Below are 26,075 nucleotides of genomic sequence, written 5' to 3' on the forward strand. Positions count from 1 at the left end.
CACACACACACACACACACACACACACACACACACACACACACACACGCTCACTCTGACTGCCTTAGTATACTGAGCCAAGCACCAAGGTGATTTAGAAAAATAGCTTTAGCCAGTGATAGGTAGTACAAAAAACAAAAAACAGTTGGAGAAGAGGTTGCTGTTCTCATTTCATTTTAATCTTTGTTTCATGCCTCTCTCCCTCCAAACCCCAGTTGCTAGATTTACCAGAGTTTTATAGAATTGCCAGTGTTACCCAATGGAACTAGGAGTCAGGATATTTGACTTTGAGTTCCATGTCAGACACTTGTTGTGAGGTATTAGACCAGTCGCTGAATCATTCTGAGGCTCAGTTTCTTCATTTATAAAATGAGGATAGTAATAACTACTTACATTTATATAACTCCTTAAGGTTTACAAAGGACCTTCCTCAAACAAATCTGTGAAGATTTACACTTTGCAAAACTTAAAGCGCTATTTTGGGCAGCTAGGTGGTTTGGTGGATAGAGTGCTGGACCTGAAATCAGGAGGCTTTCTCTTCCTGAGTTCAAATCTGGCTTCAGATACTTCAGATACTTATTAGCTATGTGATCCTGGGCAAGTCACTTAACTCTGTTTGCCTCAGTTTCCTTATCTGTAAAATGAACTGGAGAAGGAAATGGAAAACCACTCCAGTATCTTTGCCAAGAAAACCCCAAATGAGGTCACGAAAAGTTAGACCGGACTGAAAATGATTGAACAACACCAAAAGGTGCTATTTAAATTTGAGTAGTTGTTAATTATGGAAAATGACAACAACAGCAACAACAAAAGATATCATTAATCCATTCCTTTTGCCTCCCTATTCAGTCATCAGTGAAACTCTTTTCCCATTGTTCCATTACTCTGGGGTCCTGCTGTCAGGGGCAGATTTTGATCTTACTTTGTTTGGTCTTATGGTCCATAAATATTTGAGAAAATATATTTATGTGTGTGTATGTGTGTATATCTATGCAAATATATATGTATATGTACACACACATACCCTTATATATATATATATACATATATATATGTATGTATGTGTGTGTGTGTGTATATATATATATGTATATGTATGTGTGTGTGTGTGTGTGTGTGTATATATATATATATGTGTATGTATGTATATATGCCATGAAGGAAATGTAGCTACCCATTCCACATTTTAAAATATCCTTTCTGTATTGAGAAGAACTATCAATAACAGCTCTAGGCCCAGAATTTCAGTGACTATAATAGTTGTCATCAGCAAGAAAATGTAAAGCTTTAAGTACTGCTATTATTAACAGAAAGCTTTCCTTTTTCTTTCCTCCACCACAGGTGATTCATACAGCAGCAGCCCAGATAGTACACCTATGGGTAGCATAGAATCACTGTCCTCTCACTCATCAGAACAAAATAGCACTACTAAGTCAGCTTCTTCCCCGCCACGGGAAAAATCTGGAGGCATCCCCTGGATTGCATCTCCACCACCTTCCAATGGACAGAAAAGCTCAGGGCTCTGGACGACTAGTCCAGAATCAAGTTCTAAAGAAGATGCATCCAAAACAGATGTGGAGTCTGACGGTCAGAGTGTTGCATCAGTCACTAGCCCAGGGAACATTTCCCCAGCAATAGATCTGGTCCAAAAGGGGCCTTATGGACTCTCAGGACTGAAGAGATCTGCAGCTTCCTCCCTCAGATCCATCCCTGCAACTGAAGGTAAGCAATGCAAAGCTTACACTTTTCTCTTGTTGCTTTATCGGTTGCTGGATTATTCAGCATGATAATGCAAGGGGAAAAGCTAAGAAGTTAAAAGGACTAATGATGCCTGTTAACTTTGCTCATGTACTTGGCATTTAGAAGAACTCCTTTACGTTGTGACTTTTTGGCTAAATTTCTCTATCATGGTGAGGTAATGCCACTTGAAAAATTGCTGTAGTTTGTGATCTCCCCAAGGATGGTCTGCTGTGCACTGAACATTCTGTACATTTCCATTTTGGTTCATAGAAAAACATCCCTTTTTTTTGTAACGAACATGCACTGTGATATTAGCTTTATTTTGTCTTTTTGATTTTGGGGATTTTCTTTATAGGAAATAAAAGCTACAGTGGATCCATTCAAAGCTTAACTTCCATAGATTCCAAAGAGACACCCAGAGCACCACCAAATCCTGACCTTCCTCCAAAAATGTGTAGGAGATTGAGGTTAGACACTACATCAAGCAATGGATATCAGCGCCCTGGTTCAGTGTAAGTGATAAAGATCTTGGGATTCATCTTTAATTTTTTAATCTCCATTTTAATACTAAGTAGCATAATTAGGTTAGCAAGAACACTAGGAAACTCTGAGATCTGAGGTTGTATCCAAGCTGAGTGACCCTAGACAAGTTACTTTCTTTCTCTTCTTGTGATCTGCTATAGAATGGATAGAGTGATCTATGTCCCTTCACAAGACTATTTTGGAAGCTAATTTAGGATTAAAAATGACTATGGTACAGCAGGTAGAGTTCTGGACTTGGAATAATGACTGCCTGGGTTAATATCCTGGGTTAATAACCTCTGAGTCATAGGTAGGTTGTGATCTGCATTGGTTCTCATGCTGACAAAATCACAGAGATGTAATTTAGAATCAATATTATGAATATAAATTTGGGCAGTAACATTTTGAAGGTTAGGTTAGGATTAGAGGATATAAGACCATGTAGTGAAACACTTTTGAGTTCCTTGGGAGAAAGGTATAAATTCAGGTAGGTTAATAGACAACTACACAGTTCATTAAGACACTCTGATACTGATTTGTATTTAGTGTAATGTCATTCTTACAGTTTCAGTTGCTGCCTCTCACCTGAACAGAGGGGCATAAACTGTTTATTATTTAAAACTGACTCCCACCACCATCCCTTTCTCTACTATTTTTATCTCTCAGAGGAAGATAGGTGGTGCAGTGGTTAGCATGCTGAGACTGGAGTCAGAAAGATCTGAGTTCAAATCTAGCCTCAGATACTTGCTAGGTATGGAACCCTATCTGCCTTAGTTTCCTCAGCTGAGGGATCATAACAGTACTTTCCTCCCAGGGTTGTTCTGATGATCATATAAGATAATATTTGTAAACCACTTAGCGCAGTTGCACATTGACACTCAATAAATATTTGTTCTCTCCCCTTTCACTAGGTACCATAGCAGCCATGACCAGCTCACCCCACTCTGAGCCACGTAGCACCATCTTCTCTGGGCCACCTGCCTCTGCCACCTTCTAAACACACACACACACACACACACACACACACACACACACACACACACACTCTCTCTCTCTCTCTCTCTCTCTCTCTCTCTCTCTCTCTCTCTCTGTCTCTCTCTCTCTTCCTTCAGTGTTTTAAGCAAGACCATATTTCATTTAGCTCATTCACCCATATTTTCTTGCCTAGGTATAAATACTTATTTGAAAACAATTCCTGCCAAAAATTCACAGAGGAATAAAAAAGTGAGTTGGGGTGGGAGAAAGGAAAAAATTATTGAAAGTATGATGATTACTTGAAATAAATTATTTAGTGAATGAATGGCTGCTATGGAGTATGGTATAGGAAGAAATTAATGATTCAGAAAGAGTGTTGGTGAACACAAAAAAAAAAAACAAGAGGAAGAGTGAGACAGATGCCAAAAGAAGGAAAGAAGAGACAAAGGGAGGGAGAGAGGGCAGGAAGAAGGGGTACAAAGAAGGAGGGAGAAAGAAAAAACAAAGAAGAATGGGAAAGGAAAAAAGAGAACAAGGGGGAAAAAGGAGAAAATTGAGGCCTACCTGGTTTTTATTATCTGAGGCTTTGATGAAGGTAATGGTTCTGAGTATTCAAGCTTTCTTATAGTTGACAGTGAGTTACAACTTCATATCAGGAGAATTTATCTTCTTACCGTGTAAAATCTGCTTCCCATGATGGCTTGGGACTTTTTCCAGTCAAGCAAGCACTTACTTATATGTTTACTTTATAATACAGTCGAAAGAGCCCTGGATTTGGAAGAAGCAGACTTGGTTTCAGGCCTGGACTTACTACCAAAGTGTCTTTGGCAAGTCACAATAAGCAATTTGAGCCTCAGTTAAGGTTGGACCAGATGACCTCTGAGGTCCCTTTCACCTCTAACTCTGGATTGATCCCATGATTCCGCTTTAGTAGCCTGAGGAATAAGGTGACTTCAAGTTCTGTGTCCATTGTATAGAAAACCATGCCAAACATATTGAGTCATTTGCATAGAAGCAGTAACTGAGAGGCTTTGAGAGGCAATGAGCTTGCCAAGGGAAGGAGTAGACAGAGGGAAGGTTAGTAAAGGAAGCACACTAGGAGCATCTTGATAATTGGAAAGAAAATCAGGAGAATATGTCCCTAAAGCTAAGAGAGGAGGCAATATCGTAGGGGGATGTGGTCACACAACAAAAACAGCAGAGAAGTTAAATGGATGAGGACTAAAAAGTGGCCATTGGTTTTGGTGATTGTGGCTATGTCTTGACCCTAGAACATTTTCAGTAGAAATGTTGAAGCTTATCCTTTGTTCTGTACTGGCCAGAAGAGTGGAGATTATCTTTTCAATTCTTTTGGAATCTTCTCTGAAATAGTCTTGAAAAACACCTTCAAATTCTGTCTCCTCCACTATGAATTTCTTCTGTATACATACATACATATACCTACATGTATATGCATAGATTTATATGCATGCATATATGTATACATACATATTATATATGTGTATATATATAATCTTTGATGATTATCTTTGTAGATTAGCCTCATTAGTATATAGTTGTGAATATCATAATTGTATATAAATTATATATGTATATGCATGGTGTGTATATGTGTGTATACATCTATGTACACATATACCTATATATACATATACATATACACATACATATACACGGTCTCTATTTTGTGTGTGTGTATGTGTAGATAGATTTAGTAAGGTCCAGCCACACTTCTCTCTTCTTCCTCACATAGTATATCAGGTACTGATGTTAATAGACTCCAAATATGGTGATTTCACTACTAGTTTTAAAAAACTGATTACTACAAAAATATTGACAAATATTTTCCACTTAGAGTATGTTTTACCCTCCTTCTGGTTTCATCTGCAGAGACAATCAGGCTGATCTAGTTGGATATCATAGAGTTTTCTATAGGCTTCTTTTCTTAAATGCATTATTCTGTTTTGTGAGGTAGTGCTACTGTTCGAATTTTGTTTTCCTTTTCCACTGTGTTTTGTAAAATGAGTTTGTACTCTAAATTTGTGTTGCCCTTGGCTATCATATCTCTTTAATAAACAGCATGAAAATCAAGAGTCTGCTGGTCTCAATGGTTTCTGGACCTCCTTTGGTCTTATTATGGCAACTGTTTTCATAGATAATTCCAGATTCACAAAATTTCAGAGTAAGAACGGACCTCAGTGGCAAAGTGGCAAAGTAGTTTAACTCACTGTGGAAAAAGAATCCCTTCTATACAACATTCATGATGATTGGTGTTCCAGTCTTTGCTTAAAGACTCCCTTAAGCAACCCATTTCATTCTTGAGTAGTTCTAATAATAAAAAACATTTTTCCTTCTTTACTCTGACATCAAGCTTCAAGTTTATTTCTTTGCGACTTCAGTTGAGGACAGGCAGGACAATTCTATTCCTTTTTCCATAGGACAGCCCTTGGAGAACTTGAAGACAGCTATCTCATGCTCCTTAAGTCTTTGCATTAACATGAGGCCCTTCACCATCCTGGTTGCCCTCCTCTTGACACTCTCCAGTTTTTCATTATACTACCTAAAATTTGTTAATTTCTCTATGTCATCCTTTGCAATTTCTGTTGGGCCATAGGCTACAGTCATCTTCATGGCACTCTCTTTTTAAAGTCAGATCTATAAATGTCCTATGAAATGAAGCTCTTTGTTGCTTTTAGTGTCACTATGAAGTCAGCCCTGCCCATCTCTCTCATCTTCCATCTGAGGAGAATATGCTAGCCATCCTTCCATTTAAGTATAGCTTCTGTATGTATTTTGGTTTCTTCTTCAACTTCATTATCATTATCAGCATCAGCATTGCTAGCATTTAAATTGTGCATTAAGGTTTGCTAAGTTTTACAAATATTATTTTATGCTCACAACAAGCCTGGGAGGTAGGTGCTATTATTATCGCCCCCATTTTACAGATGAGGAAACTGATACAGACAGGTTAAGTGACTTGCCCAGAGTCACACAGCTAAGTAAGTATGGGAGGCTGGATTGAATTCAGGTAGGTCTTCCTGACTCCAAGCCCTGCTTTCTATCTGTTGCATTGTCTAGCTGTCTCATTTGAGTTCCTTGAAATAAGGAAATGCCTTTTACCTTTCTTTATGTTCCCAGCACTTAGCACAATGCCTGGAATAGAGAAGGTGCTTGATAAATGCTCATTGACTAACTGACTCACATGTAACTGCTTATTAAGTAGTCAGAGATATGATATTAAGGGTGACAACAGTTAAATTAATGTAGTCCCTGGTCCTGTATGTAAAGTCTTCAACTTTGTAGAACCTATCATCTTATCCTTTAGGAATTTAAACTCACCTCCATGGTGGGATGGAGTAGGACTTTTATCAAGAACTTTCTCCTTGTAAAAACAGGTAATTGTTGTAGTTGTCTATTCCTTGATCTTATTCGCATTTCTTTTCACTTTACTTCAAGGAAGACCATTATTTGTGTATTTAGAATCTATGTCATTTTCCTTCATAATTAAAAACTGCTGTTGGTTGAACTTCATGAATTTGCTAGTCCATGTTTCCTGAGATTATCTATCTATCTGTATGTCTGTCTGTCTATCTATCTACATACACACACATATATACACATATATTTATATCCTAATAACTGGACCTGACATAAAAATTATGAGAAATGATTTGAAGAACAATTCCTGCTAAAACATAGAGTTAAAGGTAGTACCTGCACTTTGAACTTCCTCTCACCTTCTGTCTCCATAAGGTCCAACAAATATTAGACCCACCAAGCTTGTTGATAACACTGATGCTGATTTGGGTATCTCTATTATCTTTCCCCATCCCAGCATAAGAAATTATTAAAGGGGAAAGTAGATAAATTAATTAATAAAGAACATGCTCTAAGAAGGAAATCTTCACCATTCTTAATAGTTATTGGAGAGAGGAAAAATGAAGTTAAAAGAAGAACCCGTGCAAGAAGTGAGAAAAAAATAATAAAAAAATTCATTTGGAAAAACAAGAAGTCAAGAATATCAAAAGAAATAATGAAAAAAATGTAAAGAAAAGGTTTAGCTGTACCAGATCTTAAACTATATTATAAGACAGCAATTATCAAAATTATCAAAACCGGCTAAGAAATAGGAAGGTAGTAGATGAATGGAATAGAGCAGACATACAATTTACAGCAGTAAATAAACATAATAACCTTGTATCTGACAAGTGTAAAGACTTAAGATTTTGGGATAAGAATTCATTATTTGGTAAAAATTATTGGGAAAATTAGAAAGAAGTATGGCAGAAACTGGGCCATACTTACACCATTTACACATAAGATAAGGTCAAAATAGATACATGACCTACATTTAAAGAGAGATTTTACAAGAAAATTAGAAGAACATGGGACATATTACTTATCAAACTTAGGAATATGCAACAATTTATGAATAAACAAAAGACAGAAAGCAAAGTTAGGTATAAAATGGATAATTTCAATTACATTAAATTAAAACATTTTGTACAGATAAAACAAATATAGTCAAGATCAGAAGGGAAACAAAAAATTGGAGAAAATTTTTATGGACAGTTTATCAAATAGAGGTCTCATATCTAAAATATATAAAGAACTTGTCAAATCTATAAGCATATGAATCATTCCCCAATTGATAAATGGCCAAAGGATATGAAAAGGAAGTTTTCCAACGAAGAAATCAAAACAATTTATAGTCATGTGAAAAAATGCTGTCATTTTTGATTGGAGAAATGCAAATTAAAACGGCTTTGAGATAATCATTTTACAACTACCATATTTACTATAATGACAGTAGGGAAAAATGACAGATGTTGGAGGGGATGTGGAAAAATTGGGACTTTAATTCATTGTTGGTGGAATTGTGAACTGATCCAACCATTTTGGAGAACAATCTGGAATTGTGCCCAAAGAACTATTAAACTACCTATACCCAGCAATACCACTACTTGGTCTATTTCCAAAGATGATTAGGGAAAAAGGAAGAGAACCTTTATGTTCTAAAATGTAAATAGCAGCTCTCTTTGTGGTAGTAAAGAACTGGAAATTGCAGGGATGCCCATCAGATGAGGAATGGCTGACCAGGTTGTGGTATGTGAGTGTGATGGAATATTACTGTGTGATAAGAAATGATGAACTCAGTGATTTTAGAAGAAAAAAAACATAGAAAGACTTGCATGAAATAATGAAAAACAAAATGAGCAGAACCAAGACAACATTGTATATGGTAACAGCAATATTGTTTTATGAATGACTTTGAGCAAGTAAGTTATTTTGACTATTAGAAATACTAAAATTAAATACAAAGGACATATGAAGAAAGATGCTATCTGCATCCAGAGAAAGAATTGATAAATAGAAGTACATATAGAATAGTTTTACATATCTGTACATACATACATATATATACATATACACATATACATACATACACACAGACACATATATGTGTGTGTATGTGTATATATACATATATATACATATATATACCTATTTGTGTCTAATGGTAGCCATCTCTAGGACAGGGAGGAAGAAAGAAAAAAGGGGGAAAAAGAAATTTGTAGGCTAATTTTGTTGTATATTTTAAAGGAATAGCAAGTTGTACATAGTAGATTTGTAATTTCACATGCAATCATCTTTTTTTATTGTACTGTGTTACGGAAATGCTTGTTTTATTCCATAAATTAAAAATAACTTTTTTGAAAAAAAGAAGCAAGTGGTTTATAGCAACCCAGTGTTCATCTCATACACTAAAAGATTGGGCTAAAAATGTCATTTATAGTTAGTTGACAATATGCTTCTCATTTTCTAGCACTGTTTCACTTGAAGTTCGTGGTACTCTGTTCACATTTTTTTATTCACAACAATTTTTTTAAATGATGCAACAGAAACTTATGATGGTCTTGAATGATTTCCTGGACAGATAGTAAAAGGGTCCTTTGAAAAGCAAATTTAAAACATGTGTTTTTGCTTCATTTTCAGAGTGGCGGCTAAAGCACAGCTGTTTGAAAGTGCTGGTTCACTTAAGCAGGTTTCTGCTGGCCGGTAAGTTCTCAAAATATAAATCTTATTATATTAATAAAAAACTTTAGCAATGCTGACTTGCTAAAATTATTAATAACCATTCACTTAACTGCTCTGCTTCACTGTTTATCCAACTACAAAGTACTTGTGCTTAGATAATTCAGCGAGTTTATTGTGGAAAAATTAAATCATTTATAGTCAGTTTTTGTTCCTCAGGTACAACCTGCCTGTTTCCTACACTTCTATTCTTTAAAACACTGGCCTTCTTGCTGTTCATCCTACATGACATTCCATATCTTGATTCCTTTCATTTTCATTGACTGTCCCCATACCTGGAATGCTTTTCTACTCACCTCTACTTCCCTGGCTTCTTTCAAGATTCAGCTCAAATCCCATTTCCTGCAAGAAGCCTTTCCTTGTCCTCTAATTCTTGTGCCTTCTCTCCGAGATTACTTTCCATTTACATGTTATATATCTTGTATGTACATAATAGTTGCTTCCATAATCTTTTTGTTGTTAGAACCTGAGCTCCTTGAGGGCAGGGACTCTGTTTTGTTCTTTCTTTATATCCCTGGCACTTAGCACAAAGCCTGTCATACATTAGGCACTTAATAAATGCTATGTAATAGAGTGATTGCCCTAAAGAAGGGCAATGTCAAGGAATGTTCAAATTCCCGAATAATTGCACTCGTTTCACACGCCAACAAGGTTATGCTTCATTCCGCAAGCCAGGCTTCAGCAATGCGTGAACTGAGAATTTCTAGAAGAGCAAGCTAGTTTTCAAAGAGGCAGAGGAACTAGGTACCAAATTGCCAACATTTGCTGGATTATGGAGAAAGCAAACTTTATTGACTACCCTAAAGCCTTTGACTGTGTGGATTACAACAAAATGTGACAAGTTCTCAAAGAGATGAGAGTACCAGATCATCTTGTTTCCTGAGGAGCCAGTATTTGAGCCAAGAAGCAACAATTAGAACCAAACATAGAACAGTTTATTGGTTTAAGATCAGAAAAGGAGTACAACAAGGCTGTGATAATACACAGCCTTATTTATACACTTATTTATTTAACTTACTATTTAACTAACTTAAAATACACTTATTTATTTATTTAAAATACACTTATTTATTTAACTTACGTGCAAAGAACATCATGAGAAATGACAGACTGGATGAATCAAAAGCTGGAATTAAGGTTGCTGGGAGAAATATCAACAATCTCAGATGTAAGACAATATCACTCTGGTGGCAGAAAGTGAAGAGGAATTAAGAGGCCTCTTGATGAGGGTGAAAGAGGAGAGTGTCAAAGCTGGCTTGAAAAAATAAAGATCTTGACAACAGCTCCCATCACTTCCTCGCAAATAGAGGGAGAAGAAATGGAAGCAGTGTCAGATTTTATGTTCTTGGATTGAGTAAATCACTGCAGATAGTGGCTGCAGCCATGAAATCGAAAGATGCTTGCTCCTTGGAAGGAAAGCTATGGTAAATAGGGCAGCATACTAAAAAATAGAGTCGTCACCTTGCCAACAAAAGTTCATGTAGTCAAGGCTATGGTTTTTCCAGTAGCAATGTATGGCTATAAGAGTTGGACTACAAGGAAAGTTGAGCATTGCAGGATTAACACTCTCAAATTGTGGTGCTGAAGAAGACTTTTTGAAAGTCCCTTAGACAGTAAGGAGGTCAAATCAATCAGTACTTAAAGAAATTAATTCAGGCTATTCACTGGAAGGTCAGATACTGAAGCTGAAGCTTAAATACTTTGACCATATAATGAGAAAGAATTGGAAAAGACCTTGATGTTAGAAAAGATTGAAGGCAAAAGGAAAAGGGGATGGCATAGGACAGGATAGGATAATGTCATGGAAACAATGAATATGAACTTGGACAAACTTTGAGAGGCAGTGGATATTAGAAGGACTTGGTGCACTATGGACCAGTGGGGTCAAGAAAAGTTGGACACCACTGAAAACAACAACAACGACAATAGCATAATTAATGTAGAGAGATACACATCTGTCCAGGATCAGTGGGGAAAGAGGTATTCCATATAAGTGAATTTTCCTGATAACTAGAACGTTTTCTCTTTAAGTTCCATCTGTGTGTACATATATGTATGTATGTAAATGTGTACATGTATGTGTGTATGTAACATTTCACCTTTTATGAAAAGATTTTTCTAAAGACTATTGCACTCTTAAACATGATATAAAACATTTTAAAACTTTCTTGCTAACTCAGGGTCATCAAACATTCAGTTATTATATTATACCATTATTAAAATGATAACCTCCTGGGTTTTTGCTATTTTTCCTTGTACTCACTGGCTTAGACTACTAATCTTTTTGAGTTCTTGTCACTACTTTTTATGATTTTTTTTGTCCTTTCCCTTACTCTTAAGCTGTTCATCACTTTTTTTTTCTTGCTGTTATTGCTTCTACCACTAGAAGCCCATTATGACCCTGTTCTTCCTATTCATTTGCTGCTTCTAATATGTGGGTTAGGACCTTAGAAATCAAGTTGAATTATAGTAGTAATTAAATAAGAATGAATAGGTTGTAAGTCAGAGCCTGAGGAATTGTCTTCTGATTAAAGTACACAAATCTGTTATATAGACTTTGCCACAGTCACTTTCTTAAAATTTTTTGCTAGGTTCTTGGCTGTGTTCTGGATATTTGAGACTGCCAAATAAGTGGCCCAAGTATAAGTGTTGTGTTATTGTCTTATGTTTATTATCCAACATAATCCATTTCCATCTGTCCACTAATATTGTATCCCTTAGCCTTCTCTTGGTCATGACCATAAATCTTTTCTGTGTAGTTAGTTGTGTTAAATTGTTTCGTCAACCCACATAAAATTTTTACAGATATCTTTCATTCTCTGTATTTGACTTGCGTTATGGAGCAAGGCAAGCATCACAAATATAATTGTGGGAGAGTCTGATTCTAAAACCTTGGTATGGGGATCCAGATTTACCTTTAAATATGAAATATCTGTGATAATTTCATTTGAAGTTCTTAACAGTTTGGGGGGGAACGTTGGCCTGCAATTTATGTTCACCACCAGATGGCGATATTTTATCAGGTTGCACTAACTGGAAACTTGGGTGTCTGCAAATGGGATATAGAATAATCATAGAAATGAGACAAAAGCTTTAAGAAAATATTCCCTCTATTCTTACAGTCAATCATAGGATTATAATATAATAGAGATTATTATGATAAATGTGGCTTTAAACAAACAGCTGTGGTGTGAGAGAAAGAACACTTGACTAAGAGTTAGAGGAGACCCAAATTCTAGGGTTTTGTTCTGCAACTATAAATGTTGGACATACCACTTAACCACTCTGGGCATCATTTTCTATTTTGGGAAATGTGAAGGTAGGACTGGATGACCTCTGACATTCTTCCTAATCTTTAGTTTCTATGATTTGCTGTAAATGTGCTTTTAGTTCCTAATTACATACTTTGGTACTTCAGTGGCATGAGTATAAACTACAGACCATTCATGGCTTCTCATCCTGTTCTAGTCTTGTCCAGTAAATCTCCCTTAGAGATCTAACCTAACCACTGAACACCTCCCACAGTCCATTTATTAAATATTTTGTGCATACCACTGTGATACTTGGGTCCTTCATATGTTGTACTTTACTTTTTTTGCCTGATCATCCAAGTTTCTCAACCATTTTCAGGTATTTGAAAGAAAGGGGGATTATACTTATTTTTGGCCCACTGGGGCAGAACTATGAAGAACAGAGTGGTTAGGGGAGTTTGCAAAGATAAAAATTTAAGCTTGATGTCACCTCTAACAATTAGAGCTCTCCAAAAGTGGAAAGGGCTGCTTTGGGAGATGGGTTCCTATTCATTGGAGCTCTTCAAGTAAAGGCTGGATGACAACTTGTTTCATATGTTTAATGAGCATTGTTACATGGGAATGAGTGAAATTATATGCCTTAGGAAGTTCCTTCCAAGTCTGAAATTCAGGGTTTTTATATCCTAAAATATGTATCCCATTTAATAAACCCTGAAAATTTGTTATCCCACTTGTACCTAAAGAACTTTAGGAACAAGGAGCTGGCTATGCCATAAAGAAACCCAGGAACATCTGGTTAGCTTATAAAGTAACCAAAATTTGTTATTCTTATAACAATGACTCTGTATATCCAAGTCCTTCCAGATATGTAATAGTCATAGTTCATAGAGAACAACTTTCCTTTTAAAAAACATTATTGAGGAACACTTAGATTTATTCATTTAATTAGAGGGTTAACTAGTATTTATTGAGGGCTTACTGAGTACAATTTCTCACTTGGCTCAACTATGATAGGCTAGGGTTTTTGTGGGGGATTTTTTTTTTTTTTGGATCTTCTCCCAGTATTACATTAGATGAAAACAAGTATCTTATACTCAGATTCTTTAGGTCTTGCTTTATGGACCTCCAGTCAAATTTTAAAAAGCTAAAAGTTTTATTCAGCTGAGGGCCTAGCTTCTTGTCCATCTACATTGCCACTCTAAGATATGTATTGAAGGACAGCTCAGTAAACTATTAAGCTACCTTTTTGAAATAGTATGAGAAATACGAATTCTTTATCTTTGTGAATTGCTAAGATCATCTTATTGAGAGTGTCCTAGAATTTACTGGGGCTTCAGGCCATCTACACAATATCATTTAAACGTAGGAGAATTTGGAGAACGCCTCACCTTCATAAACAAATTCCTCTTTCATTTGGACTGTTTGCAAGAAGTCTTCCGTAACATCAGTAAATACCTTTAGTGAGTGTGGTGGCAGCAATATCTTAATCTTTGCCCCCTTTGCAAGTTAGGCTAGTTTTTCCTTAAATGGTATTGACCATTTATTAATTGGAGAATAGTTCTTATGTTTTATAAATTGAAATGAGACCAAATTAGAGTAACTTGCTGCAAAAATTTTTCCCAGTTAACAACATTGGTTTTTTTTGTGCAAAAATGTTTTAAATTTTATGTAATCTGTGATCCTTTCTATTCAAGAGTCATGAAATCTTCCCCTGCCTCTCCTGTAGTTCTAAAAGGTTAATTTCTTCTTTGTGCCTCTAATTTCTTTATGACTTGACCTTTTTGATATATGATATTATATCTATTCATTTCAGTTTATCTTTGTAGATGGTGTGAGATGTCGGTCTAAACCTAATTTCTGCCAGACTGCTTTCCAGTTTTCCCAGCCCCTCCCCCAAATATGTTAGAAAATAAGATTCAACAGTAATAATTGAGAATAGTCAAAGGTTTATAGATTAGTCAGAAGCATCATGTATGTTTATATATAACACAGAAAATGACTAGTTCCCAATATGGAAGTCAGTATAAAATCAGCTACATAAGGTCTTCTTACATTAGTTTCTTTCAGCAAAGGTCAAAATTATAACCAAACTAGAAGAAAAAATAAAAATGTAAAACAGCTTGTCCATATGAGTGGGACATCTCCTAACTTACCTATTAAACCTTTTGACATTGATAAATGGAAACAAATAAAAAGATAAACATTCACAGAGACTATTTCCTAAATCAGTCAATACAACAAAGACACTAAAAATGCCTAGAAGTCAATTTAGCCAACAAAACCAGCCTTTGCTACCTTACCATTCATTGGCTCCTATGGACATTCTTCAGGTATACATAGACATCCTTCCTAAAATATAGCACCTAGAATAAAACATAACACAACAGCTGTGACCTGCCAGGGTGGAATACACCAAAGCTATCACTTCACTAATCCTAAACATTGTGTCTCCTTTAATTCAGTTTTAGCTTGATTTTTTTTTTTTTTTGCTGCCATATCCCATGCATTATAGTCCATTAAAACTATAATGTCCCAGGCAGGATATGCCTGCCATCTTTGCAGAGGTAAGGGAACATGAGTGTTGAATACTTAACATAAATGGCAGACTTTATTTTATATGTTGGTTAGTTTTGCAAAACTTTATAAAAATTCATTATTATAAGGGAAAGCTCTCTAGGTAGTATTAGAGGAAGGATTATAATGGATCTTTTGAAGATAAACTACTGTCTAGCTTTTTTTTTTTCCTCATCTTTTACTTGTACAGTAGATTTTTAAAAATCAAGCATAAGACTACATTTATCCCTTTATCTTTACTCAGATTTTCTTTTTCCTTTAAGAGAAAAAAAAAACCTGTCTTTGATTCTGCCATACCCTCCAGCTACCATATTCTGTATTTTTCATCTAATTCCTCACTATCCACTCACCTATTAGCCTTCATCGCTCTGCAGAAACTTTTTTCCCTAAGGAGTCCACATGGAAAGGCCTTGTCCCAGTATTCTTGATATTCTTGCATGTCGTCATTGGACACAGCCATAGTGTAGTGAGAAGAGTGGGGGAAATGGAGTCAGAAGACCTGGCTTCAAACGTTGTCTCTGTCATTCACTATCTATGTGATGTTGGACAAATCTCTTAACCTCTCTGGGCCTCCATTTCTTCATCTGTAAAATGAGATTGTTGAACTAGATAACCTCTTGAGTTCCCTTTTATCTCCAAATCCATGATTGTTCCTTAGCTTCCATGACACAGCTTTCTCTTGATAGTCCTACTTATATGGCGGTCTTTCTTGGTCTCTTTCGTTGGTTCCATATCATCTTGCCTCCTTAGCATAGGTGTCCCCAAAGGCACCATTCTTGGCCATCTTTTCACAGTTTACACTCCAATTCAATGGCTTAGATTATCACTTCTATGAAAATACTGCCAAACCTATGGATCTAACCCTAATCTCTTTCTTGAGTTCCAGCCCCCCATCTCTGCTTCCTGCTGAACATATCCACTCAGGCATCCCATCAGAACCTCAAATTCAATTTGCCGATATGTAATGCAAGTAAATATAAAATGTATCTATATAAATATTCATGTATGAATTATTGTATTATTTCTATATACTATATTATACAATTATGTTTAGAATTATATAATATAGTATATATAATTAATTAAATATGAAATAATTATATTCCTTCCCTAAAACCATTTCTCCTCTCTACTTCTCTATTTCTGATAGTATTACCATTATCCCCCAGGTTTATCTCACTGTCATGTTTTATTCTTCTCCCTATCCCACCTCTCACAACCAATCTATTGCTAAGTCTCATTGATTTTACTTTCACAGTATCTCTTGCAACTGTCCCTTCCCTTCTAATAACATCATTACCACCCTCTTTAGGCCCTCATCCTTTCTCACCTATAACATAACAGCCTCCTAACTGTACTTCTTACCTCCAAACTCTACTCTAGCTTTTGCACAGCTTCCAGAATGATTTTCCTAATGTACTTGTCTCACCTTGCTAATTCCCTGCTCGGAAATGAACTCCCTGTTGCATGCAAAATTAAATGCAAACATCTTAGCCTGATGTTTAAAACCATCAATAACTTGCTTCCAGTGTACATTTCCAGCCTCATTTCTCATTATTCACCTAGGCATAATCTTTGTTCCACCAAACTGCATTACTAGCTATTTCCTGATCTTATCCTGCCTTTTCCCATATCCATGCATTCACAAAAATGTTGCCCTTTGCTTAGACTTGTTTATATCCTTCACTTTAAGATCCAGATCAGATATTGCCTCTCATGTGAAATCTTCTTTTATTCTACCTATTGAAAGTGAATACTCCCTTCTCAGATTTATTATAACACTTTGTCTTGGATCTTTCTTTAATCAGTTAAAGTTTACTTTGTGTCATCTTTAGTTGTTTGCGTTCTCCATTACCCCTAATAATTTGTATGCCCTTTGAGGCCAGTAAGTGTGGTTTTTTCTTTAATATTTATATCCATCTGCAACTGATAATGTTGCCTCATACACAATTTGTACACATACTACATTGTTGAATTAAATTGAAGCTTTCTGTCTAAGCTAGTTTCCAGTGCTTTGTCAATTGTTTATGGAAAGTGCCGCAAAACCATTCTAGTCCAAACTATAGAAGCTGACTTTTGAGGGTTTTTGTTTGTTTGTTTGTTTTTTGTTTTTTGGCTAGGCAGTGGGGTTAAGTGATTTGCCCCCGGTCACACAGCTAGTAAGTGTTAAGTAGCTGAGGTCAGATTTGAACTTGGGTCTTCCTAACTCCAGGGCCAGGTGATCTATCCACTGTACCACCTAGCTGCCCCCTAGCGGCTGACTTTTATCTAGCACTTTGGGGTATACAAAGTAATCTGTGTATTGTCACATTTGATCACAACCCTCAGAATCAGGTAGTTCAAATTTTGTTATTCTAATTTTGTAGATCAGAAAGCTGAGGTTCACAGAGCTTTGGTCATTTTCCTAAAGCTTTTCATTGATATCAATTGCTGCATGAGAGAGTGGGTACTCTACCACCATTGCTTGTAAGCACCTGCCTTCTGTGTTTAAATTCAATAGTGCTGGGTTTTGAGGCCTGTCTGAATGCTCAGTGATCTCAACTTCTGTCTTTCATTTTCTTTTCAAGAGTTCTGCAGTAGCTAAAAATCGAAGTGAAGAGAACAGTGACCTTCCAGCCCTTACCACTCTTCCTTCATTCCCAGTTCTGTTCCTTTTAAAGGGAACTGAACTTCTAATCTCTCAGGGCTGTTAGTGATTTTTTTTCTACAAATAATAGGAGTAATTAACCAACTTATTTAAATTCTCTCTGGACCACACACCACATACTGATTTATATGCTATGTTACATTGTGTTCTGTATGTTTCATGTTTCATCTTTCCTGATAAGTGGGTAATAAGCTCCATAATTGTAGAACCTCTATCTTTTGTTTCTTTTGTTTCTGCCCACCCCCAGAGTACACAGCAGAATTCTACAAGACACACATTGAGGTGCATTTTACATATTTAAATTCATTTAAAAAATTAGGTACACCATTTTATGGCTACTACGTTTCATAGTCATAAAAGTTTGTGGGCCATACCATTGCTCTGAGCATCCCTGGTCTAGAGCTGAGTGATGTAATAGTGCTAAAGCTATAAGGAAAATCAAAAGAAATGGGACTTGTAGTGGGCAAGCATCTACAAATTCTTTTCAAAGTAAGAAAAGTCTTGCAAATTTTGCATGCTATCCAGCTCAGATTTCCTGAACAATTATCTAGTGGTACGCTAATAAATATTTAATAACTGGCTGTATGTAGGTAGGTGGTGGGGGTAGGGGGAAGCAAGGAAATGGAAAATGTACACAGGACACATCTTTAAGGTCAATATCCGTTATTAACATTTTCTGTATAAGTCTAGATAATTAACAAATTAAGGTCCTGACTTGTAGCATTTGCCAGTTTCGAAGGTATAATAAATGCTCACACTAAAATTGTAATTATTAGCTCTCCCACTAATTCAGAGTAGCTCCAACATACCCCTGAGTTTACCTTTCATTAAATAAAATTTGAAGCTAGGACTAAAAAATGAAGTATGGATTATGTTGTAAAAAAATCCTTTCCTATAGGTTAGATATCATTAAAAGAGAGAGAGCTTTCAGAGCTGCCTTCTATGTATCAATGAGGATGTGCAAAGTATTTTTCAAAGGACAATTAGAATCTTCCTAAGAGTCCTACAATAGAGGATAGTATTATTTTCCCCATCCTCTTGGATAGACCAAAACCAGTGACAAAGCATTAGCACTAGGGGTGAAAAACTTCATCTTTACAAAATCTGCATTGTATCATCAGAGATCTAACCAAAGCTAATACCTGTAACTGAAGATATTAGAAGGAGAAAATTACTACCTCCCGGGTCTCACATTGAAAAGTTTAAAGACTTGGCAAGTATTTTCCCTATGTATACTTGAGACATTAGGGGGGGAAATGTGTGCACATTCGTGTGTGTGTGTGTGTGTGTGTGTGTGTCTTCCCAGTATGTCCTAAAATCAATTAGTTCATACGTTAAAAGTATGAAATATTCTAATGAAAATGGCTTGTGAGAAATTCATGGAAATGCTTAAATTTGTGTTTGTAATTGAAATTATAATATATTAATTGTATCTCTACTCCATAATTTTTATAGGTGAATACTGGCTGACATGGACTTTTCATTTGTAACTATCTTTAGTAACTTTGTAGCAGTGAGATTTAATGAAGTTTTTGTTGGCATTCAGTGAAAGGAAATAGTTTGTGTTTTTAAAAATTTGAGTAATCTCAGATAGAAAGTTAACTCAGCCTCATTTGAGAGTTATGGTCAGAACATCTGATATTGACTTTATATAAAAAGTCGTCTTCTTTCTATTCACAAACTGTATATGCCATGTTTACCTCATTTTCTTTTCTAAAGTGTATGTATATGTGTATGTGCACATACACGCAAACACACACATATACATCTAAGCATATGTATATATGTGAGAGGAAATATTATTTTACTATTGTATTAATAACCAATTATTAAAGTAGGATCCAGGCTTTTCTACTTTATTTCCTCACTTAGGATCCAACTCCAGCAAAAAGCCAGTCTTTCAAGGATGTGATTGATTGATGAGATTGTCCTAGCCCTCAAGGAACATGTTCTTCTACAGGGGTGGGGAACCTGTGGCCTCGAGGCCACATGTGGCCCTCTAGGTCCTAAAGTGTGGCTGTTTGACTGAATTCTTTGGATTCACATGTGAATCCAAATTCTTCTATTTTGGACAAGACCCCACCCAACTAGGATATCTTACTTTTGTTTAGATATAAACAGAATCCAGTCTGCACTAGTTCTTACCCTGAAGAGAAGAGCCTTGTACCTGACCTTGTACCCTTCCATCAGAGTTTATGGTGACCTAGCTCAGGAAGGAGAAAATCAACCAGGGTGGTCTGGATAGAGATGTATTCTCCTTTCCAGATTGCTGGCAGTGGCTAAGTCTCATGATCAAGCCATGTTCTCAGCAGGAGGAGCCAAAGACTTCTATCCCACCTCCTCATTACATGTCTACCAATCAGGGTTGATTTTCAGTTGTCAAGGGAATTCTCTTTCAAGGATTATTTGAGGCTTTCAGCCTCTCCATGTCTTTTGTAAGAAAAACCACTGACCATCAATTTATTGATTGCCAGCTAGCTTAATAAAATTGATTATTAATTACTCAGAAACTGTCTCTCAGGGTTTTTCATTTGTCACATGTATATATTGGAATATGCTTACATATACATATATACATATACATAGACATAGACATGTACATGGACTGTTTCTGTTTATATTGGGGAGGAGGCCTCTTTTGGTTTGGATCTATGATTTTTCCTATGTGTAAATTTTCTGCACTTACAATCATGGGGACTAGTCTGTAAATTTTATTCTTAGAGTATTGCCTGGTTTACCGAGATGCTAAATGACTTGTCGGTCACTCAACTGTATGTGTCAGTGGCAAAAGTTGAACTCAGTTCTTCCTGACCATCATGCATGGTATCATATGTGTATGTGTATATCTGTACATATGTCAGATAAGTGATTATGTGGAGTAATAACTAAAGTTTAGCAAAACAATAGCATGTTTAAAAATTGTTTTAAATGTAAATGCGCTTTAATTGATGTTCTCTGATGTGCACCAATTTTTCTTCTAATGTTTTAGCCAAGCTAAAGCCATGTATTCCTGTAAAGCTGAGCACAGTCATGAACTCTCCTTCCCACAAGGGGCAATATTTTCCAATGGTAAGCAATATATTTAATTCTGTTCAGTTCAACATATTTTCATTGAATTTGTCTATTCACATATTTTTCCCAGACTACAAGCTCTAGGAGGGTAGAGTCCATGTCTGCAATAGTGTTTTGCTTTCCTCCTTTCCCTGCCCCTTACCTAGCCCAGTGCTCCACACACAAATAAATGATTTTTGATTGTTGGTTTTGATGATTGTATTTAAGATAAAGAATCCAGTGGGACGGAGTGAAAAGATACCTTAGTGGGAGTCAGGTGACCTGATTTTAGTTCCATGTCCACCATTAACTAGACGTATGAGCTTGGGCAAATCACTTAACACCCCTCCCCCAAGATTTAGCTGCTTCTTTAGGAAAATGAAATTGGTAGATTCAACTTGGAGGGAAGTTTGTACTGAAATGCTCATGAGACCTGCCATTGACCCTATGCTCTTCAACCCTTTTATAAGTGACTTCAATGAAGGCATAGATTATAATAGCTAGCATTTATAGAGCATTTTTTGTATCTCGTATATATGTATGTGTATATACATATACACATATAAAAATATATAATACGTGTGTGTGTGTTTATTACTGAGTATTGTCTCATTTTATCTTCACGGCACTGGAAATCAGTTGCTATTATTTTTCACATTTTACAGATGAGGAAACTGAGGCAGACATAGGTTAAATGACTTGCCCTGGGTCACATGGTCAGTAAGGATTTGAGGAGAGATTTGAACTCAGGACTTCTGACACCAAGCCCAGCTGTTTCTGTATGGATAGGTGGCAGATGACACAAAGCTAAAAGGGGTAATTAATATTTTAGGTGACAGGTTCCAAAAAAGATTGTGACAGATTATATCATTGGACTGAATCTAATAATGTGAACATGAAAGAGATATATAAGCAGCAGAGATCTTAGCAGGAGCAGGAGAAATGGTGATACCTACCCCTTCCATCTTCTAACTTTCCTGAGATGCAAATCCCACGTTTGGAAGTCCCAGTAGAGCAGATGCTCAATATCAGATGTTCTGACTATAACTCTCAAATGAGGCTCTTGAATTAACTTTCCATCTGAGATTACTCAAATTTTTAAAAACACAAACTATTTCCTTTCACTGAATGCCAACAAAAACTTCATTAAATCTCATTGCTACAAAGTTACTAAAGAGAGTTACAAATGAAAAGTCCATGTTAGCCAGTATTCATGCCATCCCCCCAACTTGTCCTCCACTAGCACCTTCCTTTCTTCCCCTCCCAGATGGAAACTGACCTCCCATCACCACTACCAAGGAAAAGAACCTTGATCCCCTTCTCTACTCCAGCCCTCTGTGGGACAAGTAGGATATGACCATTAATATTGCTTGAATGGGTAGAGAGTCAACAACTGTAATCCTTCCAGTCAGATAGAGGACCAGCAGATCTTCCTATGTAGCCTGCTGCTGCACTCTCTGGCTACGTGGGCTTTACTGTCTGACCTGTAGCTGCACCCAAGAGCTACCAGAGCTTTCTATCTCACTTATAGCTGCACTCCTTTCTCTGTGTTATCCCTTCCAATTAGAATGTAGCTCCTTGACAGACAGGAGGGACAGTCTTATTTTATTAATTGCATCTCCAGTACTTAACATAGTGCCTGGAACATAGTAAGCACTTAAGAAATGCTTTTCCATTTTTTCATCTGCTATCATTGAAGTAAAATAAAGTTAAGTAAGCTGATAGTCTATTCAAATGACTGGTTTTTGACAAAAACCTTGGGTTTAATAAATCAACTTGACAAGTTCTGTGTTGGGAATGGCTAGCTAGCAATTTATCTAAAAAAGATATGGAAATTTTAAAGTACTATTAGTTCAAGATCATTTAGCAAGCATTTATTAAGTGCCTTCTGTATATGAGGCACTGTGACAGGCACTGGGGATACAAAGACAAAACTAAAACAATCTTTACCCTCAAGTAGATTATATTTTATCAGGGAAGTGCATATGTGTGTGTGTGTATGTATACATATGGTATGTATACATATGCATATTATATACCTATGTGCATATATATGAATACGCAAAATTAATATAAGGCAGTTGGGGGGTTAAGGGAGGCACTTGGAAACTGGTGGGATCAGAAAAGTTTTCATGTAAAAAAAGTGATATTGCAGTCAAAAAAGCTAATGCAATATTAGCCTAAGAGAGTCATAATCCAGTGTTCAAGAGGTGACCATCTCACTGTAGTTTTTCTGGTCAGACGCATCCCCACTCCACTGCTGGGGGAATATTTTATTGAGTTCTATGCACCACATTTTAGGAAGTGCATTGATAAGCCGGAGGGTGTCCGGGGTAGGGTGATCAGGGCACTTAAAGGGCATCAAGATTAAGCAGCACAGGGATCAGTTGTTGAGTGAACTGTAGATGTTTAGCCTGGAAAACAGACATGATTCCCTTCTATAAGTATCTGAAAGGCTGTCATGGGGAAGAGGGATTCGTTTTCTTGTCCTTGGCCCCAGAGGACAGAACTGAGAACACTGGGGGGACACAGCAAGAAGCCGGTTCCCCCTTACTGGAATGAAGACCAAGGCTCTCCAGAAGGGGACTGAGCTGCCCTGGATACAGTTGGGCTGCCTTTACTAGAAGCCTCCAAGCAGGAATTAGATGACCACCGACCGGTTGGACATGTTGTCAGGGAGATTCTCAATCAAGTTTGGGTTTCCCTAGATGGGCTGTGAAATGCCTTCCAATGCTGAGAGTCCATTTCATTCTTCACTGATTCTCCTTGAGGCCCCTCTCAACTCTGATTAGCCCATGACATGATGGTCAGTTTGAAAATGTCCCAAAACCGGATAGGGATTTAAATGCTTTCTCCCAGATAATGACTGATTGTAAATTGTACTGTGTTTGTCTTTGCTTTGCAGTCTACCCATCAGTGGAACCTGGATGGTTAAAAGCAACTTATGAAGGCAAAACAGGACTAGTTCCAGAAAATTATGTTGTCTTCCTCTAATTTGAGTTAGTGGATGGCAGTATCTTCATGGTATCCATGGTAACAAGAATAATAATAATAAGTGCTATGATTTTATCTGACACAGATACGGGGATCAGCCCACTCGATGAAAATGGTCGATTTCTGTCAAGTTCTTTACTGGCAGTTTGTACAGCTCCCCTGTCATTGAAACAAAATGGATTTAAATCGTTGGCCTGTCTTTTCAAACTAGCACTCTATTTAAATGACTTGCTTTTTGATCAAGAGAAACCATGTACCTTTTTAAAAAAAAAAAAAGCAAACATAACAATGGCAGAATTGGAAATAGAAATACTGATTTGGTCATCCAGTTCAGGCAACTTATAGCCCAAGAAACTGCTACAAGATTTTTGGGAGTCCTGACCAAATATATTCATCCCTAACCCACTGCTCCCTGAAGTATCTAGAAATCATGTGTCATAATATAATTTAAATTGTATATTTTTTTCCCTTTGAAAAAAAAGTTATTGAGTTTACTTTTCTTTGTACTTCAATTTTTGCTGGTCCTTAACATTTCAAGGAAATAGATTTGCAACATCACTTTATGTTTATTTGTTATCTGAGGAGATGATAATGTTCATATGCAATAATGTGTGTTGTCTATGTAAATGAGGCCAAATTAGGTTATACACTGATTAAACCTTAACCCATCCAGAATGTGATTATTCTCTCCCAACAGCTTCTTATTTTTATCTATTTTACTACCAAAAGACCCTTGAGAATAGGGACTTTGTCTTATTTATCTTGGAATTTATCTTAGTGTGTTGCACGTAGTAGGCACTCAATAAATTTTTCTTAATGGATATTTCCTTTACTTCTAGATTTTTATCCCTTTGTATAAATATAATTATAAAAAATTTATTTATATCTTGCTTGAGGTATGATACGGGCTCTTCACAGAAACAATTCTGAAGCCAATAAAACACCAATTATATGTGAATACACAATATAAGTCAATTATATATGAACACACAATGTAAAAACACAGACCCAGATGCCACATAACATTACTACAAGATTTCAAAATGCCTTATGACTATTGGAGTTATTTTTTCTGAGTTTTTTTCTACAGATGACACAGGTCTTCTGTGAAGACATTAGATGGGCAAGCTATATATTCTAAAGATTATACTGAACTGAAAAAGAAATATAAAGCTGTATACTGTTTAAATTGGGTTATCTTAGCTTCTTCCATCTCTCTTGGACTAGAGTAATATCTGGGGCTTGGTAATCTTTCCTATCATTTTGTTTGTAAGCTTTATTTTCTTGAGGATTGTATTGAATTGTCAATGAGTACAAATTAGAAAGGAAACTATTGGCTTATCAAGTTTAGCATTAGATATCTAGCACCTTATGAAGCATACAATTGCCTCTTGTTTTGCAGAAATGGTTGTCCTTGCTGACAGCTATATGTTGGTTCTTAGAGCTCTTCTCTTCACTATGGAGAGATATCTCAAGGATCCTTCTACCCAGCTGACTCATGGAAGCAGGGAATAAGGCCATGACCCCAGTCAAGCTTGGTGGATTTGCCCTGTTGTTTTGCTGGCAATATCAATACTTCCCACAGGCAAAGATAATAAGGTGTTGACTGTGTGGGTCTCACTGTGTATTATAATTGGTGATCTCGGTCTGTTGTAAAGTGACTTTCCTAAGGCAAACAGGATAAAATATACTCAACTGCAGAAAAGCTATGCCAAAAAGTACTTAGACTTTTAAAGTTAAAAATGGAATAAAGGTTTAGAATTGAAAAGAGAGAAAGAGACAAACAGGAGACAAAATATTCATGGCTGGAAAACAAATATGTCTGGTAAAAGATGAATGCCACAGACAGAATGGTTTTATAATATTACAAGAATCAGTGCTGGCAGTGTTTTATAAAACAAATAATTGCTGAGACATCATGGGACTAGGAGTCAGAAGACCTAGCTTCTAATCCTGGTTCTGAGTTGTCTTACATTGGGGAACGTAAGCATTTGAACCCCTCTGGGACTTTGTTACCTCATTTGTAAAATGATAAAATCCCTTTTTGCACTAAATCCTGCATCTTGTTTAATAACACTAACATCAGCATTAATAACATTATATTCCTTGTAAGGAATCCATGTAAGTACATGAATACCATTTGGGTTCATTTGCTCATTTGCCTATAGCCTCTTGCTAACCATGCAGGGACTCTTAACTCTGTGTTACTGACATCTACTGTTGCTC

At 36.4% G+C, this 26,075-nt stretch overlaps 1 protein-coding gene across 3 annotated transcripts in view; it reads left to right on the forward strand.

Moving 5' to 3' along the window:
• ARHGAP42 (Rho GTPase activating protein 42) overlaps positions 1-24,529 on the forward strand; it is a 383,988-nt gene extending 359,459 nt beyond the window's left edge. For all 3 annotated transcript variants that reach the window (XM_027849544.1, XM_027849543.1, XM_027849545.1), the window contains 5 exons: positions 1,341-1,721; positions 2,095-2,251; positions 9,234-9,296; positions 20,794-20,873; positions 23,761-24,529. In XM_027849544.1, coding sequence (XP_027705345.1) covers positions 1,341-1,721; positions 2,095-2,251; positions 9,234-9,296; positions 20,794-20,873; positions 23,761-23,849 — 770 coding nt within the window. In that variant the 3' untranslated portion in view covers positions 23,850-24,529. The remainder of the gene's footprint in view (positions 1-1,340; positions 1,722-2,094; positions 2,252-9,233; positions 9,297-20,793; positions 20,874-23,760) is intronic.
• Positions 24,530-26,075: the final 1,546 nt, after the last annotated feature.

This window comes from Vombatus ursinus, unplaced genomic scaffold (assembly GCF_900497805.2).
Source record: "Vombatus ursinus unplaced genomic scaffold, bare-nosed wombat genome assembly UNPS02007612.1, whole genome shotgun sequence".
Lineage (NCBI taxonomy): Eukaryota > Metazoa > Chordata > Mammalia > Diprotodontia > Vombatidae > Vombatus > Vombatus ursinus.